This window comes from Terrapene carolina, unplaced genomic scaffold (assembly GCF_002925995.2).
Source record: "Terrapene carolina triunguis isolate 2854851 unplaced genomic scaffold, T_m_triunguis-2.0 Scaffold89, whole genome shotgun sequence".
Classification (NCBI taxonomy): Eukaryota; Metazoa; Chordata; order Testudines; family Emydidae; genus Terrapene; species Terrapene triunguis.
In genome coordinates this window covers 904,040-924,446 of record NW_020664440.1, presented here as the reverse complement: position 1 = coordinate 924,446, position 20,407 = coordinate 904,040, and the positions used below count along the sequence as shown (strand labels likewise).

General features: G+C 41.3%; 1 protein-coding gene across 1 annotated transcript in view; it reads left to right on the top strand.

The window, feature by feature from the left end:
- The first annotated feature begins 755 nt into the window (after positions 1–755).
- CUNH3orf67 (chromosome unknown C3orf67 homolog) overlaps positions 756–20,407 on the top strand; it is a 179,919-nt gene continuing 160,267 nt past the window's right edge. The window contains exons 1-4 of the mRNA XM_029911205.1: positions 756–814; positions 2,695–2,784; positions 4,198–4,291; positions 6,685–6,757. Of these exons, the coding sequence (XP_029767065.1) occupies positions 794–814; positions 2,695–2,784; positions 4,198–4,291; positions 6,685–6,757 (278 nt within the window). The 5' untranslated portion in view covers positions 756–793. The remainder of the gene's footprint in view (positions 815–2,694; positions 2,785–4,197; positions 4,292–6,684; positions 6,758–20,407) is intronic.

The window sequence follows — 20,407 nt, the reverse complement described above, 5'->3', positions numbered from 1 at the left end:
ACCTATTGGGAAGTGCTTGGGTGTTTGTGGAATCAAATCCTGAATTCACCATAGTCCTCATTCTCCCAAGGTGCAATGCATCCTTAGTTCTCATTGGCTTCAGCATGCCTCTAGATAGGCACCTCTGCCATATATTTGGTTTGATACTTACACTAGCCATCCTGAATGTAGAGTGATGAAATTTTTTAAAAAGTAACTTGTGGAATAAGTCTCTGCCTCACATCTCTGGTTGAAAATGAGGTTTCCATTATAGGTAGTCCATAAATTTCTGTTTTTCTGTATTAAAGGCAAGGCTTTTGTTTAATAGATTTTTAACCTTTTCCAGTGAACACTTGGTAGCAGTAAGAAATAAACAATACATGTTGAAGATATATATTTACTCATCAAACCTTTCTGAACATTTTAAAAAGATAAGTGGATCCTCCTTTCTTAAAAATAAAGGTTAGGGATAGAGTGGCCATTTTAACTGGTATATCTGGAAGGTCAGGCTGAATGGTGGTTATGTAAAGAAACATTGCTCAAGAGACACCAACAGTATAAATCAGTTTTCTAATCTTAATTCCTTTGTGGTAACTTTTTCATGCTGAAGAGTTACAAGTTTGCTGTAATGAACAGTATTTTAGAAATGTGCTAATTGACTTTTAAAACGTGGATTTCTACTTGATTATAGGGAAACTTTTTTGGTGTAATAATGTCTAACAATAAAATCTCTGTATTTACAGCAACATCCGTAAGTCTTGAATTACTCACTGGAGTGCTGACATTATTTTCAAACTGTGAAATATCTGCAAGAATGTTCAGAAATGAGTATCAGGTAAAGCAGAAATTGCTATTTTTTTGCTTCCTTTTATTTATGTCTTCCAAAGCTGAAACGCATGTTGAAACCTTCTTAGGTGTTTAATCAATCTATATTTGCTAAACCTTCTTTTCAAATATAGGAATAATAATTAATTTGCAAATCATATCGGATACAAAACACACCCAAGTTTGTTTTTTCAATATCTGAGATCTTGATCCTTCAGTCCTTCCATATGTGGCTAGTTCTATTGACTTCAGGTTACCAATACAGTAGTTTTTGTTTGTTCCCTGTTTCCTCCATCATGAATTCTAAGAATTTTACTGGTGTTTTCATGTAATGCCATTTTGCACCTTCTCTGATTTTAGTAACTGTAGTCAGTGGGGCTAGTCAATTAAAAGCTGATCATTTTTGCAGAAGACACAAATATTGGGGGAATGTTAAATAATGAAGAGACCAGGTCACTGATCCAAAACAATCTGGATCGCTTGGTAAACTAGGTGCAAGTAAAAAATATGTATTATATTATGACTAAATGTAAATGCATACATCTAGGAACAAAGAGTGTAGGCCATGCATACAGAATGGGGAACTCTATCATGGGAAGCAGTGACTGAAAACAATTGGGGGTGAGGATCATGGTGCATAATCACATGAACATGAGCTCCCAATGTAACGCTGTGGCCAAAAGAGCTAATGCAATCCTGGGATGCATCAACATGGGAATCCTGAGTAGGGGGTTCTTTTGCCTCTGTATTTGGCACTGGTGTGATAGCTGCTGGAATACTGTGTCCAGTTCTGGTGTCCACAATTCAAGGATGTTGATAAATTGGAGAGGGTTCAGAGAAGTCACGAGAATGATGAAAGGATTAGAAAACCTGCCTTATAGTGATAGATTGAGCTTCTTAAATCTATTTGGTTTAACAAAGAGAAAGTTAAGGGGTGACTTGATTGCAGTCTGTAAGTATCTATATGGAGAGCAAATAATTGATAATGGGCTCTTCAGTCTAGCAGAGAAAGGCGTAAAACTATCCATTCGCTGGAAGCTCAAGCTAGACACATTCACACTGGAAATAAGATGTACATTTTTAACAATGAGGGTCATTAACCATTGGAACAACTTCCCAAAGGTCATGGTAGATTCTCCATCACTGACAGTTTTTAAATCAAGATTGGATGTTTTTCTAAAATATATGCTCTAGGAATTTTGAGGGGGCAGGTCTATCACCTATTATGCAGGAGGTCAGAGTAGATGATCACAATGGTCTCTGTGGCCTTGGAATCTCTGAAATGAGCCCTTAATTACTAAACTCAGTTAAAGTGCAAAGGTGGCATCTCAAAAACCATCAGCAAAGTTCTGTTATGATTCATGATGGTTGAAATATTGAAAAATCAAAAATCCACTGCATTGGCCACATCTCTTTACTAGAAACTAATAGATATTCTTCTGTTTAATCATTTAGCTGAGCATGATTCAGAAAATCCTTTTAGGGTGAGTTGCAGAAATAAAACATATGAAGAAAATATCCATTCACCTCTTGCATGTTTTTAATATTTTTACATGCCATGCTTAAGAGTTTGGTGCTTTTTTGTTTTTTGTTTATTTGTTTGGTAAAGAAAGGACAATAGTCAAAACATATCCTATTTCCTTTATCAAAGAAAGTAGTGTTGTAAGTAAGCATAGACTCTGATGCTGCAGTAAAATCAGACTATAAAGTCAAGAGTGCCATTTGTTAATTGCGGTTGACTGTGGTCAATAATATTTATATTAACCAGGGTTAACCATTGTTTCATGAGGGTTTGCTCTGACATACTCAGATTTAGCAAACTGTGCTCAATGATGCTGCTGTGCTCAGCACCTGGCTAGACTGACGTATCCTTAAACAATTTTATCACAGGGTGGCCCATTTGTTGAAATATTCAGTGCTCAAGGCAAGAATCCAGGAGCAAAATGGAAGATCTTTGGCAGTCCATCAGCAATTTGGAAAGTAAGTTTTATGGGGGACTTATACGACCTGAAGTATAAACCGTGGAAAAAAGTACATGAAGCTTAAAATTAGAAGGTAATGAGGGCTTTGACCTGACTATGGAAAAGTTGTCACTTGCAGTTCTGTCACCATGACAGAATAAATGACCACTTAAATTAGCACTTCATGCCTGCTTGCAAACTGGATTGGTCACAGCTGTAGTTTTATAGCTTAAATATTTCTAGTGGAACAAAGCTTAAAATAGTTTTGCTATTCTGATAACCATTGGGTCAAGTCTGGGCCAGTGGATCATGAATCACATATCTGTCAACATATTTTATTTATAAAATATATTACAAAAAGCCAGAAATTTACTGAGAATATTATTACTACCATCTTTGCATTGTTATAAAATTCTTGTTGCTACACTCCTCTTGACAGTCTTAAGAACAATCAAAGTAGTCTTACACTTTGGCTATAAGTTTGGGTTTTTTGCAGTTTTAGAATCATAGAACCATAGTTAGAAGGTTCAGCAAGCCTCATTCAGTCTAATCTCTGCCAAGATTCAGGGTTTGTTGTGACTAAAGCATCCAGATGGCTATCCAGCCTCTCTTTGAAAGCCTTCAGTGAAGGAGCTTCCATGACCTCCCTAGGCAGTCTGTTCCATTGTCCTACTGTTCTGACAGTTAGAAAGTTTTTCCTGAGATTTAGTCCAAATCTGCTGTGCTGTAGTTTGACCCCATTGCCTCTTGTCTGCACTCTGTGGCAAGAGAGAACAACTTTTCTCCATTTTTTTTTTTTATGGCAGCCTCTCAAGTATTTGAAAACTGCTAGCATGTCCCTCCCCCCAGTCTCCTCTTTTCCCAACTAAACATACCCAGTTCCCTCAGCCTTTGCTCACATTCCATCCCTTTGATAATCTTTGTCGCTCATCTCTAGATCCTTTCCTGTTTTGTTACATCCTTTCTATACATCGGTGACCAAAATTGGACACCGTACTCCAGCTGAGGCCTAACCAATGCTAAGTAGAGCGATATTATCAACTCCCATGATTTTCATGCTATGCCTCTGTTAATGCAACCTAAAATTGCATTTGCCTTTTTTTGCAACACCATTGCATTTTTGACTTATGTTGAGGTTGTGATCTACAACAACTCTCAGACCCTTCTCTGTCAAGACAGCTATCCCCCATTCTTTATTTGTGCATTTGGTTTTTTTCCCCCTAAGTGTAACATCTTACATTTGTCTTCGTTGAATTTCATTTTGTTGTCTATAGCCCAGTTCTCCAATTTATCAAGATTCTTTGAATTTTAGCTCTATCCTCCAAAGTGTTTGCAACTCTTCCCCCCTAGCTTTGTGTCATCTGCAAATTTGGTTAAGTCTTGATTAAGAGACTGATAAAAGGTTTATTTTTTTCACTGTTCCTTTTTGTAGGAATTTGATAAAGAAGTAAAAGGCTTTGTTTTTGTCCTTGAAGGAAGCAGTCAAACAAACAAGATTCAGCTACCAAAGGAAACTAGACAAACTCGTAAGTATTGAGGCATTACAAATATAAGATGTTGTTCTGTACTAATCCAGTATTACTGCAAGATGTAGCTATTTGCGATATTGTCTCTTCCTATGGGCAGCTCCTCTGTCAGCGGACTGAAAGGTCATTTTTCAGCAAAACAGCTGTTACCAATAAGTAGATGTTTAGAAATGAGAGATGCAACTAAACATGTTGGGGCAGATCCTTAGCTGATAGGTTTGACCTTGGGCAAAAAACACAACTTAGGTTCTGCTCCGGTAGACGTTGTTCTCAATAAAAGTCTATCTGTCAGCAGGTATTGAATGGGGCTTTTAATCCCTCTTTCATTTTATTCTATAAAATGGTGATATTTACCCACTTTATAGAGATGTGAGGCTTAATTGTTTGATAAAATGTGCTATATTGTCTGATCATTTCTGATTACTTTTTACAAACAGTTGTTTAGGTCCACTATTTTTTTTTAAGTTAGAGTAGAAAAAACAAGGGGTGAGAAGTTATTCAACAGACTAAAACTTCAGTTTTGCAGAATTTCTCACTTGAATATTTTTCATGTGATTTTTTTTTTCCCCCTCACTGGCTCAGGGAACTTAACAAGCAGTATTACAGTCAAATATATATCTTAACATTTCAAGAGATAGCTCGTCAGCTTGTTTAAATCAGCATTGCTCCATTAAACTCAATGGAAAGACACTCTGATTTATACTACCTGAGAATATGGCCCTAAATCATATATACTGTACCTGTTTTGAAATCTGCTAAACTAAACAGCGAGTGCTAGAAGAACTGTTAACTTAAGCTCCATGTTTGCTCCCCCTTCCAAAGGTGTGGGTTTTTTTTTTTTTTTTTTTTTTTTTTTTTTTTGTAGACTCAGGGTGGGTGGTCAATGGGAACAGAACTCCTAGCGGAGCCATGTTGTTGTGGATGAGGGAGTAGCCCAGGCAACTGTTCAGAGGCAGTGAGCTTTTGCACGTATGATCTTGGCTTCTGAAGACACCTTGAGATCCATGTTGCTCTTGGAATAATACTGCTTTAGGATCTTAAAATGCCTGCCAATTCAATAAAAGGCCAACTCTCTCCTTCACTAATGGAACCAATAAGAGGAAACTACAAATTTCAACTCATGGATACCTGTATATCCTACAAGTGTGTGGCTTTTCCTGAATAGGAAAGTATCTTTAAAAGTTTTTCTTGTTTGCTCCCCAGTTAAGCTATATTTCTACTATTTTAAACTTCAGAACTAGATCTGCCTCATCAAAGCCTCATAGATTCTAAGGCCAGAAGGGAACATTGTGATCATCTAGTCTGACCTCCTGAATAGCACAGGCCACAGAATTGCCCTAGAATAATTCCTTGAGCAGAGCTTTTAGAAAAACATCCAATATTGATTTAAGAATCATCAGTGATGGAGAATCCATGGCAACCCTTGGGAAATCGTTCCAATGGTTAATTACTCTCACCACTAATTTTTTTTGCCTTATTTGCAATCTGAATTTATCTAGCTTCAACTTCCAGCCAGTGGATCTTGTTATACGTTTCTCTGCTCGATTGAAGAACCCACTATTAAATATTTGTTCCCAATGTAGATACTTATAGACTATAATCAAGTCTCCCCTTAACCTTCTCTTTTAAGCTAAATAAATTAAGCTCCTTGAGTCTATCCCTATAAAGCAGGTCTTCTAATCCTTTAATAATTTTCGTGGCTCTTCTCTGAACCCTCTCCAATTTATCACTATTCTTCTGGAACTGTGGACACCAGAACTGGATGCAGTATTCCAGCAGCAGTCGAACCAATGCCAAATACAGAGGTAAAATAACTGCTCTACGCCTGCTCAGGATTCCCCAATTTATGCATCCCAGGATCTCTTTAGCTCTTTTGGCTGCAGCATCACACTGGGAGCTCATGTTCAGCTGACTAGCCGCCCCAATTTCCAAATCTTTTCAGAGTCATTGCTTCCTAGGATAGAGTCCTCCATCGTGTAAGTATGGTCTCAGTTGTCATAATTAGGATTGCATTTATGATTTATTGTTTTTGATTAAGTAGTGAGTAATTGCCACATGCTTTTATAATAATCTTGATGTGAACTTTTATGTGTCTTTGTGGGATATGCTGTTTACATGCTCTCTGAACACAATGAAGAACTGTAAATAAAAAAAAATTACATTGCTTTTATTTTCATAAAAATCCCACCAAAACCACAAATGGGACATTTTAAAAGGAACATTTTTATTACAGTTTGATTTGGTTTTCTTCGGTTCTTTTCTGTTTTCGAATGTTGTATGACCCTTGGGAAATGGTATTGCAGCAGTATAGCTATACATCATTGAAATGCTAAATGTAGAGTTTGCTTTGTGTGTGTATCCATAGCTATATATTTCTTTGTCTCTGTTTCTAGTTGGACTGATCCAGCGGTTTCTGGTACTTCAGATTTATGTGCCATTGGGACAAGACTTCTCTACTGAATTGCTGTAAGAGATGCAGAACTTCATAGCATATTTTATGTATAGTAGACACTTGATCAGGTGAACCAATACCAACAGCCATTAATTGTGTGTGGCAGATTTCGTGTCGAAGAGCGGTGATTTATGATATCAACATGAAGTAATTAAGCTAATTTGAACATTATTTGTCAGACACCTCTTTTTTCTGACCTTTCCCTGAGAATAGAAAGTAAATTCTATTTAACAAAACTTAAAATAATTATTATTGTGACAATATGCAGACTAAACTAGATACAGCTAGGTAGAAAAGATGGGTGCTTGAAATTCTTCTTAAACTGCAGAAGAGAATCAAAAGTGGTGTGTATTAAATATTTAGGTCTCCTTTAGTAGGGAAAAAAAGAAATACTGCTTAGTTTAAGAACATTTGGGAGAACCCAGTCAGTTTAATTATTTTTGTACCTAAAGGAGAAAAGAGTGAAGGTCATTGACTTTGTTTAGCTATCCATTTAGTAAGATCAGTACATTACTAATGTAGCATATTGGTTCTTTTGGATGACACTTAAAACCTTCCAGGGTTGCCTGTTGAATTGTTGGTAGTGAAGCTAGATGGCGAAATTTACAGATTCACTGAAGTAAAAAGATTCTGCCTCAAGCCAAAAACAGAGTGATTGTTCATTTTCTTGTCAGTAAACTGATTATTTGCCTAGCAAATGGTGAAGGGGAAAAAATGAGTTTCTCTTAATGCTGCTTCTCTCAACTCATAGTGTAGCTCTCCTGCTAATCCATTGATTGAGAGATCACATGCCTGATTTAAATGGATGTTATGCCTGCTTACATCCAAGGCTAAATATGACATGTTGTATTTAGTGGATAATGTCCTGAAAATCCTAAATGTCTTTATTTTTGTCCGCCAGCCTGTTGCCAAGAACTACAATAAACCAAATGTTGTGTAGGACCAGGACCAAGACAAAAATAAATCTTTGTAATGTAGACTTGATTTGTAGCAGAACATGAGCTGTAATATCAGACTAATGCTATTGCCAGAGCTGTGCTTATGTTATCAAAGATGCTGGTGCACAAACAAACCTTTGTCTGCAACACAGGAAAAACATATTTACCAAATGGGAAAATACAACATTGCTATGTATCAGAGGGGTAGCCATGTTAGTCTGGATCTGTAAAAAGCAACAGAGTCTCCTGCGGCACCTTTAAGACTAACAGATGTATTGGAGCATAAGCTTTCGTGGGTGAATACCCACTTCGTCAGACGCATGGGTCTGACGAAGTGGGTATTCACCCACGAAAGCTTATGCTATGTTAGTCTATAAGGTGCCACAGGACTCTTTGTTGCTTTTAACATTGCTATGAAATTTCATTTACTCTTTTAAGAGGGCATTGCAACCAGTAAAAAGCTTGTAATGAGGCCTCACACCTCTCGTGTCCTTTGGCTTTCCCCCTGCTGACCATAACCATACGTTCCTGCTACTCCATTCCTTATGCATCTATCCCCTTCCTCTTGCTAACAGGTCTTGGGTGCTTTTGGCCTTAGACAATGTTTAAACAAAGGAATTTGGATTTTACCCACCACATTAACTATATAGAAGTAACATAGGTGTTACAATACAATGGATACCTAGGCTTAGTGCAAGATCATAAGGAAATAAACAAGAGTTCATGTGTAATATAAAATTATAAAGCAGATGTAATGAATCCATCACCTACTACAAAGAGTTTCAGAAGCTGGACACAGAGTTCTTAAAGGGTAACTCTAAAAGTCTAACTTCCATAATTTTTTTTAATTTATTGGTTGTTTAAAAACTGAGGGCTTTCTGTAATTTATTAATAATTCCTGTGGGACTGAGAATTATCAGTTCGTTTTTTACATTTCCACTCATGGGAATGGTGTTCTATGGTATCTTGAGCACAGAACCTCTTTCCAAAGCCTGTGGGGCTTCATTTGAAGTCAGAGACAGTTTTGCTTCTTGGGACTGCAAGATTGGGCCTTGAAAGCATAGCTTCTGAAACAACTATCTTACAACTACGATAAATGCATTTATGCTACTTCTAAGTAGGATATTACTGAATATGATATTTTTTTCTGCTGTAAGCTTAGCAAATGTAGATCCTTTGGTATTTGCCTTCCCTGACCTCAATATTTTGTTATGTAAAGGGGCTTCAGTAATGTTAACATTCAATAATGTTAACATTCTACCATGTTTCCAGAGTTACAGCCATGAAGCCAGCTTCAATAATGTATATTTAACCTAAGAAGCCACAGTAGAGTTTCTTGCTTCTAAGTTTTCCCCAGGTGTTGACCTATTTTGTAAAGGTAAAACTAATATATATGAGTAGCCTTTCATTCTTGAATTCTTATCCCCCAGTGCCCCTGCTTGTGGATTTGAGTTACTGTCTCAAAACTTAACAAAATGTATAGGCAGCTTCCTACCTGATTTGCGCAATTGGGATCTTCAGTATGTGATGGGGAGATGATGGAGGGTAGGGCACTACTCTGAGAACCCAACAGGAATCATGCCTGTAGCTAGGCCCTCGTGTATTCTGAGATCTTGCAGATGCAGAATTTGCTGCAGAATCCACATATACCTCAGAATTGTGCTCCAGAATATAACCCTTTATTTACAACAAAACAAACAAACGGTACTTGTAGCATTCAGGGTTGCAAAGATCACTTTCCAAATACGAGTCTGGTTTACACTGATGCAGTGTTGTCTACTGGCTCTGAATTATTGCCTCTGAGAGACTTGAACTGTCCCATGCATATCAACGGGGCATTAATGCTGGAATTTAATTCTCATAATGTAGTTGTCAATATTAACTGAATCATTAATTGTTTTGGTCAAATCATCCAGTTGATATGCCTATCCCACAATCCCAAAGGACCTCCTCTGCCTGCTTTGGTGGCAAAGTCTCCAGATATGCAAATCTAGTTCTCCTCTCTTCTGCCTGCAACTCCCCCCCCCCAACCCCCAAATTGACAGTGTATTGTTATGCACCGTTCATGCATTATGTTAATTTTATACCAAATTCAACGGCACATTGACAGCTAAAAATTTAGATGCTGCATAGAATTGAATTTAGTGCTTTAAGATATTGTAGAAGGGTTCGGTTGGGGTCGCCCTTCTCTGGGTCCGGTGAGTCGGGGAATTAGCCTGGTGGGGCAGGAAACAGTCTAGAGCTCAGGCCCTCTGGCAGGGGCTGAGCAAAAAAGAGTTCACTATCAGGCCCAGGCCCTGGGTCCGGGCGGGGCCACACACACAGTCAGGAGCTCAGGCCCTCAGGCAGGGGCTGAGCAAAATAGTTCAATATCAAGCCCAGGCCCTGGGTCAGGGCGTCTGGGAAGAGGGGGAGACGGCCACCCGTGAGTGGGGTGGCAGGGGGGGACGCAGGCCCGCCCACTCCACTGCGTCCCAGCCCGGGACCCTAACAGCGGCAGGCAGCCTGCTGCTGTGTCAGTGGGGATCCTGGCCGCAACACACTGACATCAGCTCTGGGTGTGCCACAGCCAGACTAGAGTCGGCTGCCCCCGGGCTACTTCCTACCTCCCCCTCTAGCAGTACCTGCGTCTGGTCAGTGTCCTCTACAGAATCAAGGACAATGGGCTCCTCAGGGTACTTGGCGAGCGGTAGGCTTGGCAGCTCCTCTGGGTCGCTTCTCACCGGTAGGCTTAACAGCTTCTCCAGGGTCTGGTCGTCATCAGGCCTTGACTGGTATGGCCAGTCCTCGGGTCGGTCACAGGCTGCAGGAGTCTCCCCAGCGGGAGCTAAGCCCCCAGCGTCTGGCTTCTCCGGTGGCCAGGCAGCTTCTGAGCCCTGGGGTGGGGCTTTTATACTTCCTGTCCTGCGCTTTGACCTTTGAGGGGCGGGCGCAGGCTCCAGTGGCTCCGCCCACTTTGGCATCCGGAGGGGCTCGTCCCTCTCTGGGGTGGCTGGGAGCTAGGCCGCCTCACTACAGATATATTTTACAGATTTTTATTCCTATTTACTGTAATAGTTCTTTGGGTTTATGATTTAGAACTTAAGGCCAAGATTTTCATATGTGAATATGGATTTGGGATATCTCCGTTTTTAGGTGCCCAGTTTAGGACACTCCAAAGGGCCTGACATTCAGAGGATGGATGCTCAGCAATTTCTGAAGAATCAGGGCCCTTTTAGAAGTCTTAAGTCAGGTACTCAAAACCGAGGCACCAAAAATTGGTAATCACTTTTGAAAATCTGGGCTTAAATGCATAGGAACATAGGAATTACAATACTGGATCAGATCTCCTTCTGAACTGAATTAAAAGAAGTTAAAAATACATAAATAATTTCCTAGTATTACCCTGGCATTCAAGCAATTGCTGTGGTTTACAAGAATGTTATGCAAGTGCAAATAAGAAGAGAGGTAGTTCACACAATCTTGACTGGAAGAGCGGTCTCTACAAGGCAATCTTTCTGTTTAGATGAAGTCCAAATTAACAACATTTAAAACCTCTGGTCTAGAATATTGCTTGAGGCAAATACATTAAAGTTAGATTTTTTTTTCCTAATGAGGGAGTTGACCACTTAATTGTATGTGAATGTAGTGTTTGTAGAAGAGAGGAAAATGAAGATATATAAAAATTCCATAGCACAGGTACAGTGTAAGTAGTAGTTGTGAGAGGAAGTACCAGAATGTGTGTCAAATATTGTAAAAATAGGATTTCAAGCTTAATAGCTCCATTTTCTTTCTTCCTGTTTTTTCTCTATTGTGTATACCTTTTGTCTTATTTCAATTGTTTCCTTACTGTCTTAGTGCCTGTTCTTTCTGTATAATTGTTCTTCAGTCCTTTCTACCTTGCTTTGCTCTCTCATTCAAGGTTAAAAATAAAAGGACAAATTGTAAGAAACTTTTTTTGGTTTGCACTGCATTATTTAGCCCACTGCACAAAAGATTGCCTGTCTTGAGCATTTTTAATAAAATTGTGTTAATTTTAATTTTGTTGTTTGAAACTTTAACAAATTGAAATTGCCTTTAGACCACTATTAATTATCTGTTTTTATACAGTGGTTAGGTATTTCCCTCTAATGAGCACAGGACGAGGATTAGAGCAAAGTGTATTCACCTGCTTCCTCAGCATGGGCATACCACGCACAGCTCTAAAATAGTCTTCCCTCTATTCGAAGTAGAAGCAATAGAAATTAAAGTGCTGTGAAGTGCTTTTAATCGCTACTATTTCATTGGAGGGGGTGGAATTCAGCTAAATGCCTTGTGAGGCATTTTGAATTCCAACTCTGCTGTGCTCTAATTTTTAAAGGAATTGTAGAACAGGAGGCTTCCTTTCTCCACCCTAGATGGGTTGTGATCCTCCCCTACGTGGTGGTGATTAGTCATAATATTTCCTGAGTTGATTAGACGACCAACAGGAAAGAAAACAAATTCTCTAGAATATTTCAGAGTAAATGGGGAAAGTAGGAACAAAGAGAGAGGAAATCAAGTCCTTTAAATAGGAGAAGAAAACTGTGTGGAATGTGAAGCACTTTTGAAAGAAAAGGGGGAAAAAATAATATATAAATATGTGGATGGTAGGATGAAAGTAAATCCTCTCCTTTTTAGATGTTAAAGTATTGGAAATCAGAATGGTAAAGAAGGCACTAATCACATGAGGCTAGAAAATGATGAGTCTCCTTGTAGTCCAGGAAACAGACCATGTGAGTTGCTCACTTTACTCCAGGCTAGCAAAGTAATGTTTAAACTTATGCTGAGGTGCTGCACATTTTTTCCACGTATGCTGAAATGCCCAGTGTATCCCATTATCATTCCACTACTTGTTATATTATAAAGTCTGTTAACTCATGACCACTGTATTTAAGTCTGCAAAATAGCTTCCGTTAAAACACTCACAATTTACTGAAAACTTAACTTTTTAGGTTGAAACTTTCCATAGTTGGTGTATTGTCAGTATGAATATTTTTGAAAGTTTGAGGAAACTCCTGTAAATCACTTTTGAATTAAGGTAAAACTGAAAAAATCCACTTTTCCCTTTAAAGAATAATTCTAACTGCACTTTTTGGCCCAACTCTCAAACTTGGCATGTGAACAGTCCTCACAAAGGCTTTATTTATCACTGAAGTTTGAAGAGAATAGGATTTATATCTCCAAGTTGTTTGAAAATTGCATACTGAGCAATCACAGGGGAGAGAGAGAGACTGACTCCGTTCTTCCATAGCTCAGGAAGTTTAGATTTTTGAAAACAGAATATGAGGCATTTGACTGGGAAAGCCTAAATATGCTCTTAACTTGGACCCACTAACATCCTGGCTAGCCCTCCAACTATTGGATCACACATTTAATTTAATTTTCCAGGTCTCCTGAACTTTGTACCACAGAATTGACTGGGGCCTACAGAACTCAGGATATATGAAGTGAACAACTGGGGAGTAAGTACAACTTGCTCCTAGTTGGGAAGCAGCTGTACACTCACTGGTGTAGGAAGGGTCACTGGTGTAGGAAGGGTCCCGAGGCTTATCCCTATCCCACATGTCTCAGAAGGTAAATTCCTAATTAGGTCTTGACTGACTGACAGAGGTATGGTTGCAGTCCTTTTAAAACTGAATGAGTGCTTTAATTAAGTACTCAGTCTTTGAAATACACCTTGCAGTATCCATCCCATAATTTCTACCATTTAATACCTCAAACTTGTTGGCCATCTAAAAGTCTGAAAAGCAAGAGGTGGTTAGGGGAGATCTTCTCAACTTTCGGCCTGCATGTAGCGTACTCCTTTGTGTCTGTTTTCAGGCAGAGTTGCATCATATGTTGTCATTAGCATTGTGGAGTATTTTGGAACTGTGAGCACTAAATAGAATTCCTTGCTCTATATCCCTCAACAGCAACTTATGCCTCTTCATTTGAGCATTTCCTTTTGTTTTGTTGGTCATTATTTGTTTCTTTAGATTTGCTGACTTCATAATAATTTTGTTAGAGCCTTGGCTGAGTTCCCGTTATGGGACCTAGTTTTTAGATCTCATGTGTCTTCAAGCCAGCTGGGTCTGATCAGTGTTCAAACTCTATCTCCCAAGTCTAGCCTCTCAGGCACACTCCTGGTCTGGCTGTGGGGCCCTACGACCAGTGCCGAACTCCACAAATACCTGCACACAAACGTTTGTTACCTCAGTTTGCCCTCAGTTTCCTCACTCCTGACAGCCATTTGGGATTTGGGTCAGTGTCCTTTAGGCATTCTAGGACCTTCCTGCACCCCACTCCTGCTCAGTCTCCTCTTCCTTGCAGTGATCTTTCTATTGCTTAGAGAGCATGACTCTTTAAAATCAGTCTTTGTGACACCTTTTCTCTTCTCACGGTGGGATTTTCCATGCTCCAGGCCTTGAGTGAAACTAGTGGCAGAAGGTTGTTAAAAGTTAATGGCACTGCCTGTAGCCTCCATTTTCCTGCCAGAGCAAGGTTATTCAATTTTGATAACGCTTAATGGCCTTCTCATTCAGACACCTAGGCACTAACTTTATTCCCCTTCCCCCCCCCCCTTTAATGTGAGAGGGTTTATACAATCTGACAGTTACAGTGTAGCACATAATCAAGCTGACACTCAAAATGGAGGCTGAAATACCACATGGCTTCTCACAAAATCGAACTGGGAACACTGACATACTGCCCAAACTCTCATAATTATTACTTCTATTGCAGTAGCACCAGTCAGAATCAGGCTTTATTGGGGAAAAAGCCCTACAGAAGTAGACACAGTCCATATATTGAAGACCTCAGTCAGAGAAGACAAGTGACATACATAGAGTGGAGGGAGAGGGAAATGCCAAAATCTATCCCATTTGTTGCACTTTATAGCTCTGTCTTTTTAAAGGAAAAAAAGAGCTTCCCATTGCATGCAAGTTTTAACTTCTAAATCAACCCTTTGGTTACACGCCTGAAATAGATATAATTGTTAGTTCCTGGCAATTGTCCTAAGCATTTGCCTTTTTCTCTTGGACTGCATTAGTGATCTTTCATTTAAATATATTTAATACTTCACTTTTAAAATGCTGTTATATATAACTATGTTTGAGACAACCACAAGTATGTACAATGCAGATTTTAGTTAAGTGTTAGTCACATTGCAGTTACCAGTGATCAAAAGCAGCTTCTGTCATAAACTTTCCCCAAGGTTAAATGCCAATAGTTTATAACTATGGCATTAAAATGGCTATTGAAGGAATGGCTGTTCAAATACACACTTGATGTGTTAAAATGCCTTAGCAGACATCCAGTGAACTTTGACATGACATAAAAACAAATTTAGTCAATTTTACACGATAGAAATGGCATCTTCATTTTATTCTTTTTAGCATTAAAGTTTCTGCAGTACCCGGTATATTCAGTGTTTAGTTTAATCTGTAAATGAACTAAGCTGTGTGATCATGAGCGACTTCAATTTGAGCGACATATACTGGAGGTCTCGTGCTGCCAGTATTAAAACATCCTTGGAATGTCTAAATATTATAGATGAAAATTTGCTCACTCAAGAAGTATTGCTGCTAACATGGGGGGATTCTGTATTAGGCCTAATCTTGACATATAAAGAGGAACTGATCACAGAACTAAAAATTAATGGTAGCGTAGGTGTAAGTAATCATGACTTGATCACATTTATAACGTGCAAACAGGATGAAGTCCAGACCAGTAATATATATACTTGATGTTTTAAAAGGGCCAGTTTCACAAAGCTGAAAACAATAATGAGCCAAATCAGCTGGAGGAAGAATTTAATCAGAAAAATATGAATAATTGGGAATTGTTTAAGAACACTACTAGATGCTCAAAAAGTCACAGACCCACAATCCCAGAAGAAAGCCGTATTGGTTAAATATATGAAACATAAAAATTTCTGATAGATGGTTTAGTTTTGATGAACTTAGAAGAGGACAAGAATCAGGCTTATGATGGAAAGCTAATCATTACTTAAAGCTGGGGCATAGTTACAATATTTCCATAATAAAACTTAAGTAGCTCAACCCCTTCTGAGGGCCAGGGGTTAGGGAAGATGGGGGGTGGGGGGGAGGAGGAAAAGAATCATCATACTTTCAGGAAACTATGTACAATGGAAAAAAATAATTTCTGGGGTAACTCCATTGACTTTAATGAAATTAGACCAGAGATTATTTTGAAGAATTATAATTTAAAAAAAAATGCAAAGAAAGAACAATTGTATATTTTCCAGTAGTGCTGGGGTGAGTGGACATCAAAAAAGCATTGCGGTCGATTCTGTCCCTCTGGCAAAGGAGGGGTACAGCTTACACATCCCAGGACTGGGGGTTGCTTTGTTATTTTGGGAATTCTGGGAGGAAGCATTGCTGCCTTTCTCCAACGTTCTTCCAGGAGAGATACTGTGGATAGGACTCCAGGGCATTTTCTTGGGCACCCTGGCCAGGCTGCCAATTCTTCCCAGCAGAAAAGAGCTTGTCTTCCCAGCAGACTTTCCACCACTGGTGCCTCTGCACTTTGAACTGCTCCAGCAGAAGGTGGTAAAACCCAGGGCTGAAATAAACCAGCAATCTTCCTTTAGCCTTGACAAATGCAATCTTGCACCACTTGTATCCATTCAGAATGCTGCTGCAAAGATCATTTTTCTAGCCTGTTGCTTTGAGCATGTCACCCCTCTTTTTGAATCCCTCCCCTGGCTCGCTAATCTCAATTATGTCAAATATAAGTTGATTATTTTCACTTTCAAGGTCCTTTATAACCTGTTCCCTCCCTACCCATCTCTCATTTGCTATAATAGAATATGAGGGTTGGAAGGGACCTCAGGAGGTCATCTAGTCCAACCCCCTGCTCAAAGTAGGACCAATTCCCAACTAAATCATCCCAGCCAGGGCTTTGTCAAGCCTGACCTTAAAAACATCTAAGGAAGGAGATTCCACCACCTCCCTAGGTAACCCATTCCAGTACTTCACCACCCTCCTAGTGAAAAAGTTTTTCCTAATATCCAACCTAAACCTCCCCCACTGCAACTTGAGACCATTACTCCTTGTTCTGTCATCTGCCGCCACTGAGAACAGTCTCGATCCATCCTCTTTGGAACCCCCTTTCAGGTAGTTGAAAGCTGCTATCAAATCCCCCCTCACTCTTCTCTTCTGCAGACTGAACAAGCCCAGTTCCCTCAGCCTCTCCTTGTAAGTCATGTGCTCCAGCCCCCTAATCATTTTTGTTGCCCTCTACTGGACTCTTTCCAATTTTTCCACATCCTTCTTGTAGTGTGGGGCCCAAAACTGGACACAGTACTCCAGATGAGGCCTCACCAATGCCGAATAGAGGGGAATGATCACATCCATCGATCTGCTGGCAATGCTCCTACTTATACAGCCCAAAATGCTGTTAGCCTTCTTGACAACAAGGGTACACTGACTCATATCCAGCTTCTCATCCACTGTAACCCCTAGGCCCTTTTTTGCAGAACTGCTGCCTAGCCACTCGGTCCCTAGTCTGTAGCAGTGCATGGGATTCTTCCGTCCCAAGTGCAGGACTCTGCACTTGTCCTTGCTGAACCTCATCAGATTTCTTTTGGCCCAATCCTCTAATTTGTCTAGGTCCCTCTGTATCCTATCCCTACCCTCCAGCCTATCTACCACTCCTCCCAGTTTAGTGTCATCTGCAAACTTGCTGAGGGTGCAATCCACACCATCCTCCAGATCATTAATGAAGATATTGAATAAAACCGGCCCCAGGACCGACCCTATCAAAATGTCCCACCTCCGATCGGCCCATGAAGTCAACCTCCACCACACACTTGTTAAATTTTCAAACAAACACCTTTGTGCTTTCTCTCCTGCTCCCCTCATGGTTGAGAGGAACTTCCCATAAACATGTACCTGTCAACATTCAAATCCCTCCTTAAAATTCTCCTTTATCATGATAGCGTCCAAAAAACCCGCCCCAAAAACAAAGCTTTACAAGGGGTAGACTGGTGGTGTGCTAACACCACTGCCTATCATGCTGACCAATATTGCCTCCCCTGTCTGTCTATCAGTCTGTTGTCTTATGCTTAGTTTGTAAGCTCTTTGGGGACTTTTTGTTTTGTGATTCTACAGCACCCAGCACAATGGGGTCCTGGTCTCCTAGGCATTATGGTAATACCACCAGTGCAATAACATGGTAGCACTAGACATATTAAATATCAGACAAATAATTTACTACAAGTAACAGAATTACCTATTGTATGTGGGTTATATATGGCCGTCCAACATCTTGACAAATGAAAGCAACAGAGGGTCCTGTGGCACCTTTAAGACTAACAGAAGTATTGGGAGCATAAGCTTTCGTGGGTAAGAACCTCACTTCTTCAGATGCAAGTAATGGAAATCTCCAGAGGCAGGTATAAATCAGTATGGAGATAACGAGGTTAGTTCAATCAGGGAGGGTGAGGTGCTCTGCTAGCAGTTGAGGTGTGAACACCAAGGGAGGAGAAACTGCTTCTGTAGTTGGATAGCCATTCACAGTCTTTGTTTAATCCTGATCTGATGGTGTCAAATTTGCAAATGAACTGGAGCTCAGCAGTTTCTCTTTGGAGTCTGGTCCTGAAGTTTTTTTGCTGTAAGATGGCTACCTTTACATCTGCTATTGTGTGGCCAGGGAGGTTGAAGTGTTCTCCTACAGGTTTTTGTATATTGCCATTCCTGATATCTGACTTGTGTCCATTTATCCTCTTGCGTAGTGACTGTCCAGTTTGGCCAATGTACATAGCAGAGGGGCATTGCTGGCATATGATGGCATATATAACATTGGTGGACGTGCAGGTGAATGAGCCGGTGATGTTGTAGCTGATCTGGTTAGGTCCTGTGATGGTGTTGCTGGTGTTCACGTATCTGTGTGAAGTGAGGTGGTGGTCTAACTTTCTGGTCCCGGTAGACAGGTCTCTACATCACAGAAGACTGTGAGATTAGTACTTTGGTAGATGCCAAAGGTGGAATAAACTATGGGGAATGAGCTAGTCTGTCAGTCCTCAAAGTGATCCTTCCTGAACAGGTTTAACCAAAATGTCAGGACATGAAAGCAAATTTCTACTGTGCTACCAATGCAGTATCTGTTCCATGAATAGAGCACATCAGTATCTGGAGCTAAGAGTCCAGCATCTTCCAAAAGCACTAAATATCACTTTCAAACAAAATTAAGACAAGGCTACCTGTATAAGATGATTTTTGATCAAGGGTGGTATAGATTTAATGTCTGACATGTCATATCCTTCCAGGTGATATTATCCTGTACAGCAGGCGTAGGGAACCTTTTTTCCACTGACCCACAGAAAAAATGAGTCTTGGGCCCCACACAGCCCTGCGGGAGGGGCGGGGGCAGAGGCTCGGGTGGGGCCAGAAATGAGGGATGCGGGGAGGGGTTCCAACCTGGGGCAGGGGGTTGGGGTGGGGTCTGGGAGGGAGTTAGGATGCAGGAGGGGGTTCCGACCTGGGGTGGGAGGTTTGGGGTGTGGGTTCCGGCCGATCGGCACTTACCTCAGGTGGCTGACGGTCGGCGGCACACCGGGGCTAAGGCAGGCTCCTTGCCTGCCCTGACTCCGCGCTGTTCCCAGAGGCAGCTGCCATGTCCAGCCCCTAGGCAGAGGGGCCAGGAGGCTCTGCGTGGTGCGCACTGCCTACGCCTTCAGATGCCGCCCCCTCCGCTACTATTGGCCACAGTTCCCGGCTAAGGGAAGCTAAGGAGCCGGCGCTGAGTGCAGGGGCAGCATGCGGAGCTTCCCTGATCGCCCCTGCTCCTAGGGGCTGCAGGGACATGCTGGTTGCTTCCGGGAGCTATGCTGAGCCAACTTGACTTTTAGCGGCCTGGCACCTTAGCTTCACCCCGTAGAGGGGTGAGCTGGCGCTCGCAGCTCCAGCCCCGCGGAGGGGATGCCAAGGCTTGAGGCTTCCGGCCCCCAGTGCGGAGACTTGCCACGGGCCAGATGAAATCAAGCAGCAGGCATGATTCAGCCCACAGGCCATAGGTTCCCCACCCCATATTCATGGAGATGGACTTGATAAGCTAGTAGATCTTTCCAAACTCATTTTCACTATTAAGCATTTTATAGCATTTCATGTGTTCAAGTGTATCATACAACTATTAGTCATAATACCACCCCAGCAAGGTAGGCCGGTAAATATTATTATTCCCATAATACAGATTGAAGAATTGAGATTTTAAAATAAAATTTAAGAAAATGCTACTGAGATGGAAAAGTGAAGTGACTTGCAGGGCCGGCTCTAGGATTTTTGCCGCCCTAAGCAAAAACAATTTTGGCCGCCCCCCCCCCCCCCCCCCGTTTTTTACTTCCCCCCACCCCCGGCCCCGCCTCAACTCCGCCCCTTCCCCAAATCCCCAGCCCTGCCTCCCCTCCCAGGCTTGAGAGCCTGGGGGGAGAGGGAGAGCAGCGGCGCGCAAAACGGCCGCTCGGGATCTCCCCCTCCCTCCCAGATTTGAGAGCCTGGGAGGGAGGGGGAGCAGCGGCGCGCGAAACGGCCACTCGGGATCTCCCCCTCCCTCCCAGGTTTGAGAGCCTGGGAGGGAGGGGGAGACTCCTAGTGGCCGCAGCGCGGGCGCCGCTTCTCCCCCTCCCTCCCAGGCTCTCAAGCCTGGGAGGGAGGGGGAGCAGCAGCGCGCAAAACAGCTGTTTCGCGCGTCGCGGCCACTCGGGATCTCCCCCTCCCTCCCAGGCAG